This window comes from Enhydra lutris, unplaced genomic scaffold (genome assembly GCF_002288905.1).
Source record: "Enhydra lutris kenyoni isolate GAN:26980312 unplaced genomic scaffold, ASM228890v2 scaffoldscaffold14, whole genome shotgun sequence".
Taxonomy (NCBI): domain Eukaryota; kingdom Metazoa; phylum Chordata; class Mammalia; order Carnivora; family Mustelidae; genus Enhydra; species Enhydra lutris.
Window position 1 is genome coordinate 19,819,540 of NW_019154098.1, and position 22,263 is coordinate 19,841,802.

The 22,263-nt window shown below is 36.2% G+C and overlaps 2 protein-coding genes across 2 annotated transcripts in view; one reads left to right on the forward strand and one right to left on the reverse strand.

Moving 5' to 3' along the window:
- LOC111146625 (MDM2 binding protein) overlaps nt 1–18,066 on the reverse strand; it is a 76,957-nt gene extending 58,891 nt beyond the window's left edge. Inside the window, exons 1-10 of the mRNA XM_022502261.1 lie at nt 17,893–18,066; nt 16,894–16,974; nt 12,627–12,700; nt 12,383–12,531; nt 10,687–10,745; nt 8,407–8,551; nt 7,290–7,407; nt 4,633–4,767; nt 2,488–2,582; nt 1,609–1,681 (exon numbers count right to left, since the gene is read on the reverse strand). Coding sequence (XP_022357969.1) covers nt 1,609–1,681; nt 2,488–2,582; nt 4,633–4,767; nt 7,290–7,407; nt 8,407–8,551; nt 10,687–10,745; nt 12,383–12,531; nt 12,627–12,700; nt 16,894–16,974; nt 17,893–18,010 — 1,047 coding nt within the window. The 5' untranslated portion in view covers nt 18,011–18,066. The remainder of the gene's footprint in view (nt 1–1,608; nt 1,682–2,487; nt 2,583–4,632; nt 4,768–7,289; nt 7,408–8,406; nt 8,552–10,686; nt 10,746–12,382; nt 12,532–12,626; nt 12,701–16,893; nt 16,975–17,892) is intronic.
- Nucleotides 18,067–18,145: 79 nt separating this feature from the next.
- The window catches only part of LOC111146613 (mitochondrial ribosomal protein L13), a 46,835-nt gene continuing 42,717 nt past the window's right edge, over nt 18,146–22,263 (forward strand). The window contains exons 1-2 of the mRNA XM_022502244.1: nt 18,146–18,410; nt 21,662–21,785. Coding sequence (XP_022357952.1) covers nt 18,384–18,410; nt 21,662–21,785 — 151 coding nt within the window. The 5' untranslated portion in view covers nt 18,146–18,383. The remainder of the gene's footprint in view (nt 18,411–21,661; nt 21,786–22,263) is intronic.

Sequence of the window (22,263 nt, forward strand, 5' to 3'; positions counted from 1 at the left end):
TTTAGAGTATGAAAACATAGGCTAATATTATACTTCATCAAATAAACACTTAGGCACACTATTCAAAAACTTAATTTTATGGAAAAAGAGGCTAAAAGTCAAAACTTTAAGATTTATTTATTTGAGATAGAGAGAGAGAACATGCAAAGAAGGAGGGGCAAAAGGAGAGGGGGGAGAAAATATTAAGCAGGCTCCACACCCAGCATGGAACCCAACACGTGGCTTGATCACACGACCCTGAGATCATGACCTGAGCCAAAATCAAGACTCAGACGCTTAACCAAGAAAGTCAAAATTTTAAATTATCTATAGTCAAGCATCTTAAGGCCCAAATTGTATTTCTTTTACTGTATCAATTTTCTAAGGGAATTATAACCAGTATTTGACTATAGTGCCATGGGGAAACTATAATTATAATAATCATTTTCCTCCCTACAGAATTGTTCAAAATAGTTTATTTGTTGTTAAAACAGTAAGATAATGTTAAGTAAATACTGTCCATGAATATTCTGTGCATTAAAAATTGTTTTCATAGAAACACAGTAAACTGGGGTAACTGGGTGGTTCAGTGGGTTAAAGCCTCTGCCTTTGGCTCAGGTCATGATCTCAGGGTCCTGGGATCGAGCCCTGCATCGGGCTCTCTGCTCAGCAGGAAGCCTGCTTCCCTTCCTCTCTCTCTCTCTCTCTCTGCCTGCCTCTCTGCCTACTTGTGATCTCTGTCAAATAAATAAAAATAAAATCTTTAAAATTATATAATTAAAAAAATAAAAATAAAATTATATAATTATATAACATTTTAATTATATATATTAAATATATATAAATATATTTATTTAATATGTTAAATATATAAATATAAAATATAATTTTAATTATATATATCTAGTAAAGTCAAGTATAGTAGTATATTTAGCAAGTATATTTATATATATTTATGTATAAAATTACTGAAATAGCCACAAATCTCATAAACACCACCAGAATGAAGAAAGAAAAACAGAGTGATGCCTGGGTGGTTCAGTCAGTTAAGCGCCTGCCTTGGGCTTAGGTCGTGTTCCCAGGGTCTGGGATCCAGCCCTGCACTGGGCTCCTTGCTAAGTGGGGAGCCTGCTTCTCCCTCAGCCTGCCGCTCCCCGTGCTCTTTCTCTCTCTCTGACAAATAAATAAGATCTTAAAAAAAAACAAACCTGAAAACTTACAAATGATAATACAGTGAGGCTTTAGAAGTTTTTCTCACTTCCACCCACCTGTCCTACCATGAAAAAGATAATGCAAGCATGAGAATATCTTCTCACATAACTAAATCAGATGTTGAAGGAGTAGGTTAACAATAATCTAACATGTCTTCAAATTTTAAAACTAACAAAATTACCAGTCATGAAGCTTATTTTTGAAAATCTCTTCTAAAAACTTAACATCATTTCATGTCTGCAGAGGACTCTGGTGTTATTATGGAAAGTTCAAAGTTACCTTAATATCTATTAGGACCAAAATCCTTTGTTCTATTAAAGAAGCAAAATTATTATGCAAAAACAGATTAACAAACTATAGTCCCTTTTCTCACCCATCCTTAAATGTTAAGTTAAAAACAAAGTGAAAAACCTATACCTTCCCACGCAGAGAAGAAATCTGCTCGAGAAACAACATGGAATTCTGTCTGGTATTGTTTTTTGTCAACCCTCTGAACTAAGGAGTTAAAGAAATGATAGAATGGTGACCGTGAAACAATACTACTCCCTAAAACCAGTCTGGTGGTCTAATTCACAAGGTGCTTAGATTAATTTACTAAAAATTTTAACTGTAGGAATTCACAGTTGCTCCTTTTCTTAAGGAAAAGCATTTTTCTAATGCTGAAAATACACCAAGAAGAAAGTGCTTCTATGAAGAGCATCCCTAGAAACTATCAGAAAAAGAGATTTGTAAAAACCATAATTTCTACACAAATTTTAAGAACACTATGCTAGTGTTCCATTTCCAGGCAACAATTTCTTTTTATATAAAATGCTCTGTTCTTAGGTGTATTAAGAAAAATAATTTTTCTTAAAAGAGAGTCTAAAATATGTTGAATATTTGCAGATATATGAGATGGCATTTGTATTTACCGAAGTATATAAGAAGATACAGTGGACTGCTGCTTATATATCCATCCTGCCAATGGCAAGAGAAACATGTGTACATTTCAGGAGTCTGTAAATTACTCTGTTTTTCTCCACATATTCCTCACATTTCTCTATCCTCCCTACCCTGTTAGCAATAAGTAGCAATATCATGCCTATTCTAGAAGCATATAATACTTGAAGGAGGATTTTTTCCTTTTGAAAGTTGTACAACTTCTCTTAAAGCCATGGCAACGAAAAACATACTGAATGTTATTAAAGGGAAAAAAAAAACCCAGCACGGTCAAATATCTAGATGTGGAGGAACCTTCCAACATTCCACCTGACAAAGAAAATGTAATCTAAAATGAACATGTAAATAAAAGGATACAACTCAAATTCAATATCCGACATATAGCAGGAGGGTAGATCTGATAATTTTATCATCTGCACAAATCCTAAAGCAGGGCCATAATAATGGAAAACCTAGAAAAGAAAGAAGATTATGTAAACTTTAAATTCTATAAATAAAATAAAAGTGAACAAATTAGTGATTAGAGTTTAAAACTTTAAAATGGATCTTCAAAAGCAGGTGTTTACAAATTATGCAAGCCAAAAATGAAATCCTCTATAGCAGACAAGAATTTTTTCCATTTTAATTCTACCTTTCAGAGTAGAGACACAGACATTTCTCAGTAACTGAAAAGAGTTTTGACAGACGGAAAAATGAGTCCAGAAAGAGACAAGCAAAGGAAGACAAGAGTTCTCAACTTTTTGTGATTATTTTCAGTAAGACACACAGGTGACCCAAGAGGCTAGGATACCGAAGAAACCAAACTTAGAGGATTTGCAAGACTGAGAGAAAGAGAAGATTCTCCATGATGAACTTCAATTGAGTTGTATGATGAGATTAAAAAAAAAATCCTTGAAATAAATGCTGAAGAAGTTAAGAGCGCTAGTGAAGCCAAATGTCCTAATTAACAAAGACAGCTCCACTCAGAGAAATAAAATTGCAGTATTTCTTTTTTTTTTTTTTTAGATTTTTTTTTTTTATTTATCCATCTGACAGATAGAGATCACAAGTAGGCAGAGGCAGGCAGAGAGAGAGGAGGAAGCAGGCTCCCCACTGAGCAGAGAGCCCTATGCGGGGCTCGATCCCAGAACCCTGAGATCACGACCCGAGCCGAAGGCAGAGGCTTAACCCACTGAGCCACCCAGGCGCCCTAAATTGCAGTATTTCTTTGGGCAGAGTCTAAAACTAAGCTACCAGTGAGCTAGTGAAGGAGGACAAATATTTTAGAAGTGGAGGCTACAATACTTCACAAGAAGAGCAGAGAATAACAAACACATCTTGAGGAGACTACCCAACGTTTTAAACTTGAAGAACGTTGAGTAATTTCACCATATATAATTGTGTGTATATTATGTGTACATAAATACACACACATATATATATACAGTATATGTATACACAGAGAGAGAGAGAGAGAGAGAGAGAGGGAGAGAGAGATGGTACCCTAAGATTCCTGTCAATAGCAGCAACATTTAAATACATTATTCATACTTAAATGGTGTACTACGAAAGAAGAGACATTGAGGTCATCGATCTTACAATCTTTAGAAAAGAATCTAATATTCCTGTGAAAGATGGCCATGGTAGGTTACTTAAAGTAAGCAATTTGAAAGAACTATTGGGAAATGTGTTCCCATCAGAAATATGCCCTTTTTTGTACTACACTTTGATCAGAAAATATTACCCATCGATCTGACATCCTTGTAACTTCAAGGACTATTGTTTTGCACATTCTTGAATTGAGTCTTTTTTTTTTGTCTTTTTAAAATTTTTTTCCAACTGGGTCTTTTAAAGTGAATTTCTAAAGGCTTCTATATAAACATCTCTTCTTATGTTATTTTTTCCAATGTAAAAAAAAAAAGTCAACTAACTAAACCCTTTTAAATTGTTGTATTTCATACTTATTTACATTTTAAGAATGAATCTATGGAGATATGGGACACAAGCTAATACTTCTTAAACTGTGAATGAAGGTACTGTGATCCCTTTCCCCATTTAACCTTCATAATAACTTTGTAAGGTAAGTGTGTTACTGTCTTCATTTCACAAATGAGTTAGTCAATCTCTGCAGGTTACAACGCCTTAGAGGTGACAGAGTCAGATTTCAAACCCAGGTCTACCTAACATCAAAGCCTGTTCTCTTTCCATAGTATCATATTCCCTCCACACCACGTCTCAGAAAGTTCCGATAGCAAAGGCCTCACCAAAGGAAGTTTCAGGCCTATAAGGATCTAAAGTTAGGATCATTCCATTTTAAAAATAAAATAACAATAGTTTTGCCAACATTCAATGATGATAACATAGTATAATTTAAGTGCTTAATTATAATTATAATAAAAATTACACCAGTGAGCGCATTTAAGCACATATATTAGAAACGGTAATTTCAAGAGTCAAACATGTCTTTTAAGAACAAAAATATGCATGAATGAATGACTGCAAAATGAATTAAATATAGATTACCTTTGGTAAAATATTCTTATCCTTTGATGGTATTACCTTTTTGGCAAGAATGCAAGGATTTAAATTAGATGTACTAAAATTCTTAGGTGTGACTCCCTTTAAACAAAATTCAGGAAAACTAATTCCAAATCCAAACTGAAAAGAAACCAAAAGAACATAGTTATAAATACCATGAATAAACTTACAAAGACCAATACATCTTATTGCAATGTAAAAATTGAGAAGAAAACCACAAGAAAAAAACATTTTTTTAAAAGATTTTATTTATTTGACAGAGATCACAAGTAGGCAGAGAGGCAGGCAGAGAGAGAGAGAGAGGAGGAAGCAGGCTCTCCGCTGAGCAGAGGATCATGGGATCCTCCCTGGGATCATGACCTGAGCCGAAGACAGAGGCTTTAACCCGCTAAGCCACCCAGGTGCCCCAAGAAATAACATTTTTGATTCCTCAACTCAAAATGTGGTTCTTCCATTTATGTACACATCCTTCCTGTTTTAACTTACAGATGGATCTTCTCATGAAAAGCTCTCCTCGGCTCTATACCAGCCCACAAGAGTATACTAAGCCCATTCTGTGCAACCACAGAGCCAAACAATCTCTTTTACGTATACTTGTTCAATATCTGGCTTCCTATCACTCTGCAAGTTCTGCAAAAACAGCGCTTGTCTGTCTTATTTAAACAAATTCTTAGGATAGGGCCTAACACATAGTTTGCTTTCAAAATAAGTTGTTGATGAAAAGATCAATTCCTGCAGAAGCAGTAATAGTAAGGGTACTCACAGTAATGGTAACAATGATACTAACATTTAATGAGTGGTTACTTTGTGCTTTACATAATTTAACATTCATAAAAATCTATAAGATAGAAGCTATTATGATACCTATCTTACACATGAAGGCAACTGTGGCACCAAAAGGCTAACTATTACCCAATGCGTCACACAAAACTAGCAAGAAATAGAGGAGGTATTTGAACGCAGACAATCTAACTCCAGAATCTATGTCTTTAATCACTATAATGCCTCTACCCTAAAAGCTATTCTCCACCAAAACAAGTGATTTCAAGTTTTACATTCATCTTGTGGCGATATAAACATTTAATGTCCTATTCATAAAAGAGTAAAAGAATCACATGAAGAGAACTCTGCCATTACTTTGTATATGCAAACATGTAGTTTCAAAAAATGTATACAAAAACAATTCTAGCTAATTCTATCCTACACACTTCCAGATGGCTATGTGGTCTGTTTACATTAAAGCCACTTGTACAGAAGGGTTACCTGCAGACTGGTATTTCCTAAGGTAAGGATGAGACAGCATGTAAATCAGCAAGAAGGACCCAATCACATTAAGTCCTATTGTCTTATTAGAAGTTTTATTAAGCCATAGTCAAGGGTGAATTGCAAAGGAAAAAAAAAATCTAGTAATTAGTACAATAAATCTTTATAGAAACACAAGACTCAACTCATATTCCCAAGTCACCCTGAACAATCACTGAGAAACTTTACGATTTTTGGTATTTTTTTTAAAGATTTTACTTATTTATTTGTCAGAGAGAGGGAGAGCACAAGCTGGGGAAGCAGCAGGCAAAGGGAGAAGCAGGCTCCTCACTGAATAAGGAGCCCAGTGTGGGACTCGATCCCAGGACCCCAGGATCATGACCTGAGCCAAAGGCATATGCTTAACCAACTGAAACACCCAGGTGTCCCAAGAAATTTTATTTAGTTTTGCCTATATTCAAAAATATGTAAAATATTAGATACTTGCTTTAACAAGCACACAACTTATAAAAGCCACTAAACATACTCATTCATCATAAAAGATGCCAAAATAGAATTGGAACCTCATAGAAATTTAAGATTAGAGAAGTTAAACTAATCTAATATTTTCATCTTGTAGTTGAGAAATCTGGGATCTTGTGAGGTTAAAAAAAGTTATTCAAAATCAGAGAGCTGATTAATAGAGAGTAATGATCACTTAAAGTAGTACTACAACAGGGCATCTGGGTGGTTCACTCAGTTAAACATCTGACTCTTGATTTTGGCCCAGGTCATGATCTCAGGGTGGTAAGATTGAGCCCAGTATTGGGCTCTGCGCTCAGTGAGGAGTCTGTTTGAGATTTTTCTTTCCCTCTACCTATGTCCGGGCCGCTGCTCCCTCCCACTCTCAACCTAAAAATAAATAATTAAATCTAAAAAAAAAAAAAAAAAAAGTGGTATTACAGTTAAGAGATGTTGTAAGCAGCTTTCTAATAGTCTATACATGTAATGAAATAAGGCATCTTGGATAAACAACATGAACTCAACTAATGTCAAATTCTATATTTTTAAAAGACTCTTAGATTCTAGAGCTGCAGTGTCCAAAAGATAACCATGGTGACTATACAATTAAAATAAAGTTAAAAATTCTATTTTTTGGTTGAAATAATCACATATGTAATCACACATAAAGTGCTCAGTACTCAGTAGCACTATAAAGCCAATGACTACTGTATTATTAGCACAGGCAGAACATTCCTATTATCACACAAAATTCTTAGAGCTATTCTAGAACATCTTTATGAGATACATTGTCATTCAAATTAATTTCAAGTATCTGTGCTGTAAATAAAGCTAAAAGGCCTGCTTTGCAAACTGTGATAACTGAGAAATCCACTTACCTTTCTTTCCCATATCTGAATCTTTCCCCTCCATAATTCCTTTGAGTCAATAGCATTTTTGAGATCTTCTAAAGATACAACGTTAGCAGAGAGGTATTCTGCAATTTTCTGACAATTTCTACAAATAAAAGATTATGATGGTTAAATACAGGGTTTTATATCTTCCTTAGATTTAATGATTATAGTTAACTATAATCCTAACAGGCAAAAATGCAAAGTTTCTATTGTGGCTTTTATCTACTAATATTATAAAACATTCCTTAAGTCAGTCTTTGAGGGAGTCACTATTACATGTCTGTTTAATCTCATTATCCTGTTAAGAGGAATTACTCTTAACACTACAGATGAAGGAACAGATTTTCCTATTACTATTAGCTGAAGTGTGCCTGATATATACACATGTATGCAGATACACAGACTTAGTTATCAGCCCTTTATCTTCAAAGGGAGAACGGTGCTCCTAAAATTTTTCTCCTACAGCTCTGTATGGAATTGCACAGAAGCACTTACCACAGATGATCATGGCTATTAGCAATTCCTAGTTCTCCCTGTATTTCAGTGAACTAGATCAAATCTTGCTTTCTTAACTCATCAGCATCTATTACTGTGCTTGGCATAAAGTCAGTGCTCAATAAACACTTGTTAAATGAATAAAATCATGAAGTTAAATCCAATTGAATACTTCTTTAAGGATACAATTAGTCCTTACTAAAATATAAAACACAACAGTACATACTTGTTTCTACATTTCACATAAAACAAACAAGTAACAAATCCAGTGTATCCCTGTATCCAGGGTATTCATCCTGGTGCTCAATGGACAATATGTACCTATTTAAAAGCACACAGTGTGTTTAGATAATTAATGCTCAATAATGGTTATAAAACAGCACTGATGATATTTACTAAAAACTTAAATGTCTCAGGACTATAAAGTACAAAACAAGAAAAATCTAGATTCTTCTCAATAGATAAACCTCTAACAACAGTAGGACATAAAACTATCTTGTCACATTAAAAAAAAAAAATCTTCAAATCTAAGTCTGTTAAAAACAGGATACCATGCTAACTGTAAAAACAGATAACACTGTGAGCAAATACGAACAAAGCAGCTTACGTTTCACAGTGATTTCCTGCTATGGTAACCTTTGCTGAATACCATTCCTTCAGATGTTTTAGTGCTCCTACAGCAGGGAGACAGTCTTTCAATCTAGGAGGATCTTTTTCAGAAGGCAACAGTACTATATCTGTCATTGCTCGACCTAGAAAGAGAGTAAGGCATTTTCATAATTTTCTTAAAAATCAGATATGTCTCAAAATAGTACTCTAAACATTGAATTTTATGTTTATTTGGAAGACAAGGATTTTAACTTTAATTTCTGAAATTCTTTAAAACAAAACATATCTTTAGAAGTTCAGAAGTTCTCAATGTTAATCATTTGATTTAAAGGCATGTTATCTTTAATAGCTAGCATATACCAGGAAACAATGGGTCTATCATAATTACTTGCCAATTATGTGCCAGTGCTTAATTATATATGTTGCTCTTGAGATCACCAATGCTATTGTTGTACTGAACAGAGAAAAAAAACCCGGGCAATTTCAGTATATTTTTCTATACTTAATTTACACAAAAGAGAATGAATTAATATAAAATTATAAGGTTCAGTAAATTATTTCTTTTTATAGGACAATAAAACACTCAGAAAACTCAATTACACTGACAACATCATTAGCTCTTAAGGAAAAAAGTATAACCGCATGAAACTTCACATTTTATAAAATTATAAATTTGCCAAAGGACCAAGATAATATAAATGAAACAGAAACCAAATAGAAATTTGATAATGAAAGCATTCTAATTTGCCAAAATAGCAACTATATATTTCAACGCATATTTTTAATTTTACACATTTCATTTAAAAAACTGATGTTGGGGTGCCTGGGTGGCTCAGTGGGTTAAAGCCTCTGCCTTCGCCCTAGGCCATGATCCCAGGGTCCTGGGATTGAGCCCCACATCGGGCTCTCTGCTTAGCAGGGAGCCTGCTTCCTCCTCTCTCTCTGCCTGCCTCTGTGCCTACTTGTGATCTGTCTGTCAAATAAATAAATAAAATTTAAAAAAAATTAAATTAAATTAAAAAAAAAAGATTTAAAAAAAACAACAACTGATGTTTATTTATCTATGTATTCAGTTATTTTCCATACGGGACCTTTACACTAAAATAGGATCTTGAACATAAGGATTAGGTGATGAGCTATCAAGTCCTTCATGGTAATCACATATGCTTTACTCATCATCACATACTCAGCTCCTAGAACAATACATGACATATAATAGACACAACAACTATCTGCCTAATCAATGACCTTCAATGACGACAATATTGAAGAAAGCTCTTCAAAATTATTCATAGATGCCAAACTGTACTGAGCTTTAGCTGCTAGCTGCGTGACTGACGCAAAAAAGATAAATTTAAGACAGAATACAGTTTTAAGAAGAGTATGGTGCAGTTTTTCAAAAAATATGCTTTCCATTATAGTAGAAAAAAAAGGCAGGGAGCTCTGTAAAAAAAGATGTTGAGTAGGGACACCTGGGTGGCTCAATCAGTTAAGCGCTGCCTTCGGCTCAGGTCATGATCCCAGGGTCCTGGGATCGAGCCCTGCATCAGGCTCCCTGCTCAATTGGCAGCCTGCTTCTCCCTCTCCACCACTTGTGCCCTCTCTTGCTCTCTCTCTTTCAAATAAATAAATAAAATCATTTTAAAAAACAACTGACTAAGGGGCTTCTTTTACCGTATAACATTCTACTCGATAATGTATATAGTGACCTCACACCTTCTAAGAATGTTATCCAAATGATCTAGGTTAAAGAACTTTCTCCTAGAGGCGTTCATAGGACTAGTATTCTATAGAACATACTGTGGAAAACAAGGGTATGTAGAGGAAACATTCCTCAGTAATAACTACATAAGGAAACGGTGATGGGTATTTAATTCTCTAAGTTCTAATTTTTGTTTAAATAAAAACAATTATGAGAACTGTAATGTCTCAGTAATATACTTTATTAAAGTAGTGGATTGTGTTTTGTATCAACTTCAATTAAAAAATTATTTTTCAGAGCACCTGGGTGGCTCAGGCGGTTGAGCATCCATGGCTCTTGATTTCAGCTCAGGTCATGATCTCAGGGTCCCAAGATGGAGCCCCACATTGGGCTCCACACTGGGTGTGGTGCCTGCTTAAGATTCTCTCTCTCTCACTCCCTCTAAAAAAATTTTTTTTTTCATTTTGAATTTTGAAATTAGAAGTGAGAACACTAGCATAAAGACTGAATTCATCACTCATTCACAGAAAGTATAAGATAAAATAGAAATTATTGAAAAAAGTCATAAAATATTACCAGGAGCAGGAAGTTTATCGGACAGCTGATGCAGATTCTCTGCAGATTCTTCATATAGGCTAAAATAAAAGGGTAAGTTAGAAAAACACACCCTCACATTACATATAATAGTAATAGGTAATATTAAATGGACCATGTGTCAGATACTATTAAGTATGTTAAATGCATTTATCTTATGTGATCTTCATGACACTCCATGAGACACTACTGATATTATTATCCTTAAACAAATTTGCCTCAGTCGCATAACTTGTAGGTGTAGAAGCTAAGATTCACACACTGAGTCCAAGTTTTTAGCCACACCATCAAAAACAAACAACACTAACAAAACAGGGGGGGAAACCTCTAAATTATACCTAGTATATTAAACATAAATCCTAACTAATAGACCAAACATTTTTCTGAACCCTAAAAGTAAGTATTGCCAAGGGTTTAATAAAGAAGGATACTGCTTTTCTCTGAATGGCATAAAACAGCCCCAGTTGGAAAACAGTCCTCCAATTCCTCAAAATCTTTTCATTTTATCCAAATGATGATTTTTTTTCCTCAAAAATTCATAAACATAAACATAACATAAAATTACTTAAATCCTTTGTCTAGAAAACTTAAGGTATCTTCTGGTAAAGTATAGTTTTCAAGCTCCCTCTTGTGGAAATAATTATTAGGTCACTTACTAGAAATAGTTACTCACCATCTTTTAATAATGGTGGGAAAACCTGGGATGATAAAAACTCTAAGAGGGAAAGGCACCTTAGAAATCACCTGAAAGGATCTCAACACTTTGTGGACGAGAAAATAAAGGACCAGAGAAATGGAGTGACCGGCCCACCATCATGTACCTAGAAACCACCTCTAATGACCCCTGGTTCAGTACCTTTTGCTCAGTTCTACAAGATCTCCTTTCATTAATCGTACAAACAAATATAATTTGAAAAGAGGAAAACAGAATTTTTAAAGTGTCCAGTAATTTACAGAAATATTATAATACATGAATCCTGCAAGAAACAGAAGTGGGATTTGTAATGAAATATTATGGAAGACTAAAATGAGAGGTATTAATTATGAGTCCAAGATGGGACATTTCATGAAGAAAAAAATAATCACAACTTTTGTCACCTGGACCAACTTGTATATTGTACCACAATTCAAAAAACCTGAAAGTGAACCCAATCATCTATATAATCCTCAGAAACTACACATTCTAAAGTGTCTAAATGTTCAAGATATACATAAATTGAAGAAATCATATATTTCAACCTCAAATAGCAAAATGAAAATCACATTTTTAGAGTTTGAGTTTGAATGCCAGTTTTTAATCTTAAATAAAGTTTCTATTTGAGCTCTTAAAATTCATAATCAGGCAGAATTTATCTTTAGGAAAGTAACATATTAATTAGAGTATCACTTTTTAGGATCCCTGCAATTTTGTAAGCTTAAGAAACTAAACATTTTCAGATGGCCAGTTTTCCTATTTAAATAGTTTTATTAAAATAAAAGGCCCAAATTACCTATCTTCCAAGATAAAGAACTGACAGTTTCAATTAACTAAAATTGCCTTCTGATAGCTGCTAAAACATTTAACCTTCACTCTTGTGGCTAAAATACTGTCTAATGTTAAGCATTTTAAAGATTCTATAGAAAGAAAAAAAAGACATTATAGAAATATATTATAGAAAGTAAGATATTGTAAGCATACTCAGCCAAGGATAATGATTCTCTGCTATTACTATCTTCTTCCTCAAAACACTCAGCACTCAAACATTCTTCAATATTTGTTTGAAGCACATTTTCAATTTCATCATTTTCCGTATCAAAATGTATCTCTTCCCAGTCGGAACTGCAAAACTAACACATGAAAAGATTGCATTAAATGACGGGTTCTTGAAATTATTTATATTAACAAAGACATTTGCTAATGGCTATTTTTTCATTTCTGTTACCTGATAAAATCCACATATTGCCTGCACTGCAAAGAACCACGTCTTGGAACCGGGTATGCCGCCTACAGAACATGCTTGAAAACAAAACCATGCTTATTAGAAGAAAGACATACCACAAACAAGCAGATGTTACAGCATATATACTTAAGAGAATTATGTAATTTTTTTTTAAAGATTTTATTTATTTTATTTGACAGATAGAGATTACAAGCAGGCGGAGAGGCAGGCAGAGAGAGAGAGGAGGAAGCAGGCTCCCTGCCGAGCAGAGAGTCCGATGCGGGGCTCGATCCCAGGATCCTGGGATCATGACCCGAGCCGAAGGCAGAGGCTTTAACCCACTGAGCCACCCAGGTGCCCCAGAATTATGTAATTTTTGATACACACTATATAGTTAAGATATGTGAGTGCATATATGTATTTACAAATACATACATAACATGGGTCTTTTTAAAATCCCCCAAAATTCAAACAGAACAATCTGTCTGAAGAGCAAATGCATTCACTCACAATGAATACTTTCATTTTGTCAAAATCAAAACCCATACTATTTTATTCACCATTTTAAACACTAAAGTCTACCCCAAAAAATACACCCACTCACTTACTACTGAGTCACACAAAAGTGTGTAAGTCATTTTAGGAAAAGTGATTCCCTCTTCAAAGACCATGAAGGTCTGATTCATCCCAGCTAGAGGGAGAGGAGATAAAACTACAACCTTAACGTTGGGAAGATTCTCTTCTTGGAGACTGGAATGTTACATGATATGAAGTTAAGGGTCATCTCCGGGATGCATGTCCATTTAGAACCACAAAGAATGTAGAACTATGTAAAGAAACTGGATTCACAGGAGGGAGGAGAAATGTGGTAACTGAAGCTTAACTCATGGGAGGCAGGTAACATGGTAAGTGCTTATTACCACTTTCTGTCAACAGCCTCAGCAAAAGATTTTACCTCCTACTTCATTAAGAAAATAAAAACCATTATTAGGTAATTACTCCCAAACATGCCATCAGCAAACATAGGACACTATTCGCATTCCCATTAGTCTTCCCTCACTTCTTCCTGGGAGTACATGAGGAGCATTGCCCTTTCAATTCTAAGTTATCCCTCAGACTTCCACAGGGACCCCAAACCCTGATTAGATTATCTTTCTTGCACCTTTCAGCTCTCCTTTTCTGTAGTTCCTTCCCACTAGCATTTAAGTTTGCACAGATATTCCTCAAATTATTAAGGAATATCTATTTCTTCACTTTTCTTCAAGGATAAACTGAAAGTTTTGCCAACACTTGACAGTCCCTATGTCCTCATTACATTTTCTACTGCCCTCTAAATCCTTTTCAGTCTGGGTTGTTTTTTTTTTTTTTGTCTTCAACATGCCACTGTAACTACACCCCCAAAGGCATGTTACTAAATGTGATAGTTCTTACTGCTGTTGTTACTTGACCTCTCAACTTAAGAGTAAGAAAGGAATCAAAGATGACAAAGTTGTCATCTTTCTCCTTAAAACACTTGGAACCTATCTTTCCAGTTGCTCCTTATGCCTTTAAAAACCAGTGCTCAGTTCCTTTAAATACTGGGATTCAGTTCAAGATTTTCTGCTCTTTTCACTGTCCTTAAGCAATCCCATTCTTTCTCATGGCTTGAACTGATATCTATACACTGATGATTCTATACTCTTTTTTTTATCTCCAGCCTTCTGAATTCTGGACACATGTATCCAACTTTTAAAAAACATTTTCACTTTGACATGTTAAAGTGTTTCCATGTTCTAAACTGGACAGGTCACTAAATGCCACCATCTACAGTATAGCCGAGCCTGGAACCTATTATCACTCTTGATTGCTTTCTCCCTCTCCCCTTCTCCTAAACCACACCAGTGTAACACTCAGTCAGGTGGATTCTACCTCTATAATTTCCTTCAGATCTATCCATTTTCCTCTACCCTGACTGCCTCTCTCATTTCTCAGCTGGTCTTCTGCAGCAGCCCCCTCCTAACTATACTCCTCAAATCTGTCTACTCTGCTGTAGCCGGAGTACTTTACTAACACAGATGGCACCACATCTCCTCCTTCCTTAAAGCCTTTAATGTCTAATTATTGTTATGAAAAAGTCCGAACAAAGTCCTCCACATAGCTATGCCTACCTCTCCAGCCGTAGCTCAATTATAATCATACTGCACTTTCAGTTTCTCAGACTTGCCATATGACTGAGAGCAATAATGCTCCCAGGGTAAGAAATTCAATGCAGGCAGTTCTTCGCATGCTTCAGATATGCAGATTTCAGTTACCATGGTTTCAAGACCTCCTGGTCTCCCAAAATATGGTTCAAACTCCAGTTACCAAGGCTTATTAATTAACCATAATCGCATAAAGTAAAACTTCACTGCTAGCTTCTCGGATCGCAAATCACTACATAAACCAAAGATGTGTATCACGATCAGCGACCAATCGCATTGCTACTGTCCAAGTCTGCTGATTGGTCACTGCACATCTGTTATTCATTCAGTTCATATGAATAGAGGACAAATGTGTAATTGTGTTTCCTTCTTTTCTCCCAGTGATAAATCCACAATATTTTACAAAAATAGGTAATGGGAAGAGGAAATGGGCAAAAGGAAAAAAAAAAACAAATAAAATCACAGCAAAAAACTCACAAAAAGTGGTAACACCAAAAGCGATTTTCAAATCTAATGTAAATAGATTCTAGAAATAGCTGCTGTAATAAAAACATTGTGACAGAAAGAACGAAAACGTTTCAGAGAAAATGATGCTGGCAAATACCTTTGAATTAAAGGAATGCCACAACATTAAAAGTGCAAAGGATAAAACATCGGAAGCCAATACAAACTCAAGAGTACAGCAATTCACCAAAACATAGAAGAGATGCTCACTCTATATCCTAAGTTATACGATGACAAGAAAGTGACAAGCACTGTTCAAACTACTCTAGATAAAGTCTTTACAAAAAGAAAAAGAAAAAAGTTTAATTCTCAATGCTTTTAATGCTTCAATTACAGCCTATGAAATAACTGTAAGTTTTACCGTGGGTTTTTTCCCCCCCATTTCCTCTACATATATAACCAATAGTGAGAGAGTTTTTAATGTTTTGACAAAAAAATGTCATGGAACAATTGTGATTTTTTTTCCCATTGATTTTATATTAGGATTGCTTTGCATGGTTTCAGCATGCAGTCACCGACATAGGCTCAGATTACTGGGCAAACAAGGACTGCATGGATAAGAAATGTCTATCCACCCAAACAGGAAGTGAAAGTTACCGTGAGAATTCCTAGAATGCTCCCAAAGCTCTTTAACATATACTTTCAAGGCACACGTGAAAAATCTTTCTTGCAGTAATAGTAGTACTGACGTAAATTATACCAACTTGAAAAATTAATGAGTACTACCGCAAGTGGGCAAATCGACTAGGGAAGTACAAAAACATTAGAAATAACTTCCCAAGGGTGACAGTTTAAACCTGACAAACTAGAGGTTCTCTAATGAAAGAAGACAGAAAGGAACAGACAGTCCAATCACGAGAATTACAACATTATCAAAATGAGCACCCTATCCTAGCATCTCCAGAAGCTTCCTTTCGCTTTTAGGCCTTGGCCTGTTTTGGTTATCTCTTTCTGAGTCTTTGCACGACACTCTCAGAGGCCAAGAAGAGGGAGTAAAAGAGAAGATATTGATTAAAAAAAATAATAATAAGCTGATGGATCTGTATAATGCCAATAGAAACCACAGGAGAAAAAGTTTTTTTTTTTTTTGAGAAAAAGATTTTTACAAAACAAATAGTGGTCAAAAAAGACAAATACTTAGCAAAATTTAAAATAGATAAGAATGGAGATAAGATCATTGTGCTTTTAAGAGAATCAGTAAGAAGTAAGGGTGGAAAAAATGGTAAGAAATGGATGTAAAAGCATTAATAATGTATGTGTACTTAGGAAAAAATTGCAAATCCTTCTTATAATGCCACTTAACCCTATTTTATATGGATCTAAAGATGGGCAAGAAAATTCTATAAAGGGAACAAAAGTTAAGCTGAGAACCTAAAATAAATTTCATACAACTTAATTACATTCAAGCAGTAACAAGAGAGGGGTATCATCTTTTTCAGTTTTCAGTTCAGTTTTTTCAGCCACTATCCCAGTGATTTATGCACAGTCAACAAATATCTCTTGTACCTTTAAGTGAAGAAATCAATTACATTTACTTCCAGTACAAATGCAGTGTCAGAGAAATAAGGGGTTTCTGTTATACTTACCGGGAAAAGTACTATCTTCTGGATTCATTGAAGCTCTAATGCTTCTTTTCAGGAGATGATAAACATTTGCTGCTGTTAAAGCTGAAAAAGCAAAGACATACTAACTCATTGGGCTCGAGAGTTATGCAATCTAGGCATATTCCAATTTCACCATCATAGACTCTCAAGAATATGTTGTACACATAAAATTTTATGTTGTACATAAAAGAACTACAAACTATCTTAGTTTCAATATAATAAATTAAATGCAAACAGAGAAAACAGGAAAGGTGCCGTTTGTACATGCTAGTCAGTTAACACAAATCCAACAATCTCCCTGAAGAATTTAAAGCGGAGAATAGAAACTGTCACAATACTCTGTACACAACCACATTCATTTTCTCCTCAAAACGCTTGCCCAGGCAAAACAAATAAAATGCAATACGGATTACAGACAGAAACACCAAAAGGAGTGCAATCTCAAACGGTTACAATTGTTTTTAAATTTACCATTTTTTTTTTAAGCTTAGTTTATGTGTGGGATGTCTCCTCCCATTAGGATGTAAAATCTAGGAGAGTAAGACCCTTTTCCATCTTGTTCCTTTTTGTATTACCTGCATTTGGAACACACAGGAGGCGGAAACACTACTAAATGCATATATTTCCAACAAGCACACATTCCATTCTCTCCGCTAAGGTGCAGAGAATTGTTCAGTTAAATTTTTACTGTGCTAAGTAAATTTTTACTGTGCTAAGTGCTAAATTTTTACTGTGCTAATTGTTCAGTTAAATTTTTACTGTGCTAAGAACTTCTGAGCGCTGGAATTTTGCATCCACAAATCTGTCCCTATTTTTCCATGAAGATAACGACATTTGCCAGCCCTTACTGGGCCGATCGCAGAGAGAAACAAATGCCCGGGAGAACTCGAGATAGGTCCCTCCCCTGCAGAACTTGATCGCAAACTTAAATTTCTTCCCTCCCCGCAAGCCGTTCCCGCTCATTCTCAGCCCGGCGCTTACCCGGCAGCTTCTCGGTACCCTCAACGGACGACCCCCCAGGCCCATGCTCCGCCTCCCCACCTGCTGCGGACTGGACTTTTCCTTCTCCCCAGATCACAAGGAGCAGATACCGATCCATCTCCTTAGAGCTGAACTACGGTTTCAAGTCCCAGTTTCCACATCCAAATCGTCGCGCGCTACTGATGTACTTCCGGTTCCCTTCCACTTTAGGTCGGCTGGAAATTGTGCACCTTCCGTCTGTTTGCTGCAGCTTTCCCGGCCGGTGGGTTCTTTCGGGGAGTTTTTCTTTCGGTAACTGCATTATTTCCTCCTTTCATAATGAAACTGCTACCATGGGAAGATTGGAGGAGACCCAGGAAGAGCAGAGAAGCCGACGAAGCCTGGCTGGCCTAGGAACTGTCATGCTTGAATTTATACGTTTCCCGCCGGGCCAGTGACGCTGAGGTCTGGCCTTGATCCCGAGGAAAGGACGGTGCTGCTACTGGGGAAACATGTCCAGTTTCTCTAAGGCTCCACAGGTGAGCTCGAAATCTTGTAGCTTGAAGGAATTCATTACACCGGGAAAAGGAAGGTAGTGGCTTAGGTGGACTTAGTGATGCTGAGTCGGCAGGAAAGCCGAGTCTCTGGGCCCGGATGCCTCGGGAAAGCACAAATGAGGGTCGTGATTGTGGCTGCTGCTCGTCGTTCTCTGGGCGGCACTTCTTCTCTTTTCAGCCAGGACTTTTCTTGTCTCCCCGCTCCCCGCCCCCGGATAGGGTATTCGGAGAGAAGGTCAGAGTAAGGGGGATCAGACAGGGCATTGTGGATCATGGTGAGGATTTTTTTCGTTACTGGGTAAAATGAGGATCCGCTGAAAAGATTTGGAGTCAGGGAGTAACATGATGTCACTTAGGTGTGAAAAGGAGCTCTCTGGCCGCTGAGTTTAGACTGTTCAGAAATGGGGATTGGTGGAAGAATCCGTTTGGGGACCAACTGCAGTAATTGAGGCTAAACGTGATGGTGGCACAAACCAAACTAGGAACAGTGTAGTGTTGAAAAGTGGTCAGATTCTGTTTGAAGGTGGAGCCAAAAGGATTTCCTGAAGGATTGAATGTGAGCTGACAGCAAAAGAAGAAACCAGGGTTACTCCAAGGTTTTCTGTTTCGGTGAGGGGAAGGTGTGCCCTCAATTGAGATAGGGAAGACTGAGATTGAAGCCGGTTTCAGGTGTAAGAGCAGGAGTTCAGTGTTGGTTTTGTTGGTCTGAGATGCTTCTTAGCCCAGTTCTGCTCCAGATGTGATTTCTTTCTTGAACTATTTGTTAACCTCTCCTGGATGAGCCAAATACAGGAAATAAACATTTTTAAAACGTTCATAGCAATTGGATAATATGGGACTATTTTAATTTTTTTAAACAAAATTTGGGTTTTTTAAATCAGAATAATTGATCTGCAATGGAATGGGGGAAAACTAGTCTACAAAACTACATATGGTTTAAAAAGCACTGTAGTGCAGGTGCCAAGTGGACAGCTGGATACAAGTGTAGAGTTCAGGTTAAAGATCCAGGCTATGGATGTAAATTTCTGCATTTGAGAGTCCTAAGCATGAAAGTGGCATTTCAACTTGTGAGTTTGGTTGTAGTCTTGGAGGAAGTATGTATTGAGAAGTGAGAAGGGCCGAGAACTGAACTCTGGGACATTTCAACATTTCAGAAGCAAAAGGTAAGAGAACAAGCAAAGCAGGGGAAAAAACCAACAGAGGGTGGTGTCCTGGAATCAAGTCAGGAAAGAATACCCTGGAGGAGGAAATGATCACCTATACTGAAAGCTTAGAATTGCACAGTGGATTTAGTGACATGAAGGTCCTGGTAACTTTGGCAGGCGGTAGAGTGAGGGTGACAGGCATGGGAGGCCAGACTGGAGTAGGCCAGACTGGAGGCCAGACTGGAGTAGGGTGACAGGCATGGGAGGCCAGACTGGAGGAGAGACAAATTAGAATAAAGACAACCTCTTTGGAAGAATTTTGCCATAAAAGAGGAAAGAAATGAAGCAGTGGATAAGTGAGGTCAGGAAGGTTTGTTGTTGTTGTTGTTTAACTTTATTATGGAGAATTTCACATATAAAAGTAGGTATCACTTAGTTTCAAAAACCTCATAGCCAGTATTATTTCCTTTGTACCCCCATTCACTTCTTTCCCTTCCTTATGAATTTGAGGTGAATCTCAGACTCCTATTATTTCATAAATAAATATTTCAGTATCTTCTCTATAAGGATTCTTTTAAGAAATACAATCCCAATACCATTTATCAAAGATAAAAGCTATTTATAATTCCTTCATATTGAATGACATATGTTCAATTTTATAATTTCCTCATATATGTTATAGAAATGCATAATATTTGGGGGTCCCTGGGTGGCTCAGTCGGTTAAGCATCTGCCTTCAGCTCAGGTCATGATTCTGGGATCCTGGGATCGAACCATGCATTGGGCTCCTTGCTCAGCAGGGAGCCTGCTTCTCCCTCTCTCTCCCTTCTGCTGATAACATAACAACATGATTATCTATGTAAAAAATCAGATGGAATCTAAGAAAAGCTATTAGATCTGATACATAAGTTTAGCAGGCTGCTGGTTATAAGACCAACATGCAAAAAATGAAGTGTATGTCTATATACTAGCAACAGTCAATCAAATTTAACTTAAAAATACAATGACATTTACAGTGGCATCAAAATGTATGAAATACTTAAGAGATAAACCTGACAAAAGATGTGTGAAGAGAACAAGATAGAAACTAGAAAAGTGAGAGAGGAGAAAAACAGAAATGGTGAGCAGTTTAGAAGCTGATATGAAGTTTGTAATAATAAAACTTAAAGTAAAACCAGTTAGCCTTGTTGTATTTTTTCCAGCATTTTTCAGCAACTTATGTATATGCATAGAGAAAACATCTGGTTGAGATCTTTCTGGGTTGGAATTTTCTTAGAATTTGATGTTACTGGTGAGTACCGCAAAGACAATGGTGTATGCCTGAGGCAGCTTAAAAATGTCTAAGCAGCTATTTAAAATTTAAGTTTATTCAGCATCATCCATCTGTACTTGTCTACCTATATTCTGTTACTGTATTCTCCCATGGAATTGAACTTCTGAATAGTCTTCAGTTCCCACTTGGTCACTCATCTTCCAATTTAATATATCTGTCAGTCTCGAAACAATTTTGAAGACCTTTATAAACAGTTTCTACTTTCATAAGAGTTTCTCATTACCATTCCAGAAAATGCCATAGTATAAAGGAAAATATATCTTTGAAATGTTTTAAATAAAGCATCATTGGGAGCGCCTGGGTGGCTCAGTCATGAAGTGTCTGCCTTCAACTCAGGTCATGATCTAGGGTCCTGGGATCAAGACCCACGTCGGGCTCCCTGCTCAGCGGGGAGTTTGCTTCTCCCTCTCCCACTCCCCCTGCTTGTGTTCCCTCTCTTGCTGTCTCTCTGTCAAATAAATAAAATCTTTTAAAAAATTAAATAAATAAATAAAGTATCATCCACATTGCAGATAGAAAAGCAGTCAGGAAAAATTACTGTGTTTAAACTTTGTAGAACGAAAAAAGAACCTCCTTTTCCAGAAATAGAGATGTAAACAAAACAAACAAATTTAATTAAGCAATCAAAGGATCTTTTTGATCTATTATTGATGTTAACTGTAGAATATTATGTGATAGTATATAATAATAAATTTGATTATTTCCATTTTAATTAGAATTTTCTTTGTTTTCTCTCTGTCTTTTTCCTCCCCCAGCAATGGGCCACTTTTGCTCGGGTTTGGTATCTTTTAGATGGGAAAATGCAGCCCCCTGGCAAACTGGCAGCTGTGGCATCAACTAAACTTCAAGGATTGCATAAACCTATATACCATCAACTGAGTGAGTATCATTTTAGATCTGTCACTAGTAACCGTAATTTTCATACCAGAATAGAATCTTGAAGAAATCTGCCTGAACTACTTCTGAGGACCTCTTTTTTTGCTATGATCCCTTATTCCATTCTTGCAAAAAAACCTACTGGGGCACTAAAATGAGTTTGGTTTATTCATAAAAAAACCATACACACCACTATGCCTGAGACAGCCCCATTTCATGCCATTACAATAGCAAATTATCAGTAGTCCTCCTTTCATTCTCAGATATCCTGATTGGGACTATAAATCAGATGTTCACTCTTACATGTTTCTTCATATGGTTATGCGCATTTGAGTAGAGTTTCTGAAAATGAAGAAATAAGTTTGCCTTCTCTTCTAAAAACCTTTTCCTCTAGAAAGATGGATAGAGCTAACTCGACATGAAAAGTTTACTGTTTTTAATTGATAAATTTGATTTTCTGTAACCTTTTTTGAAAACAAAA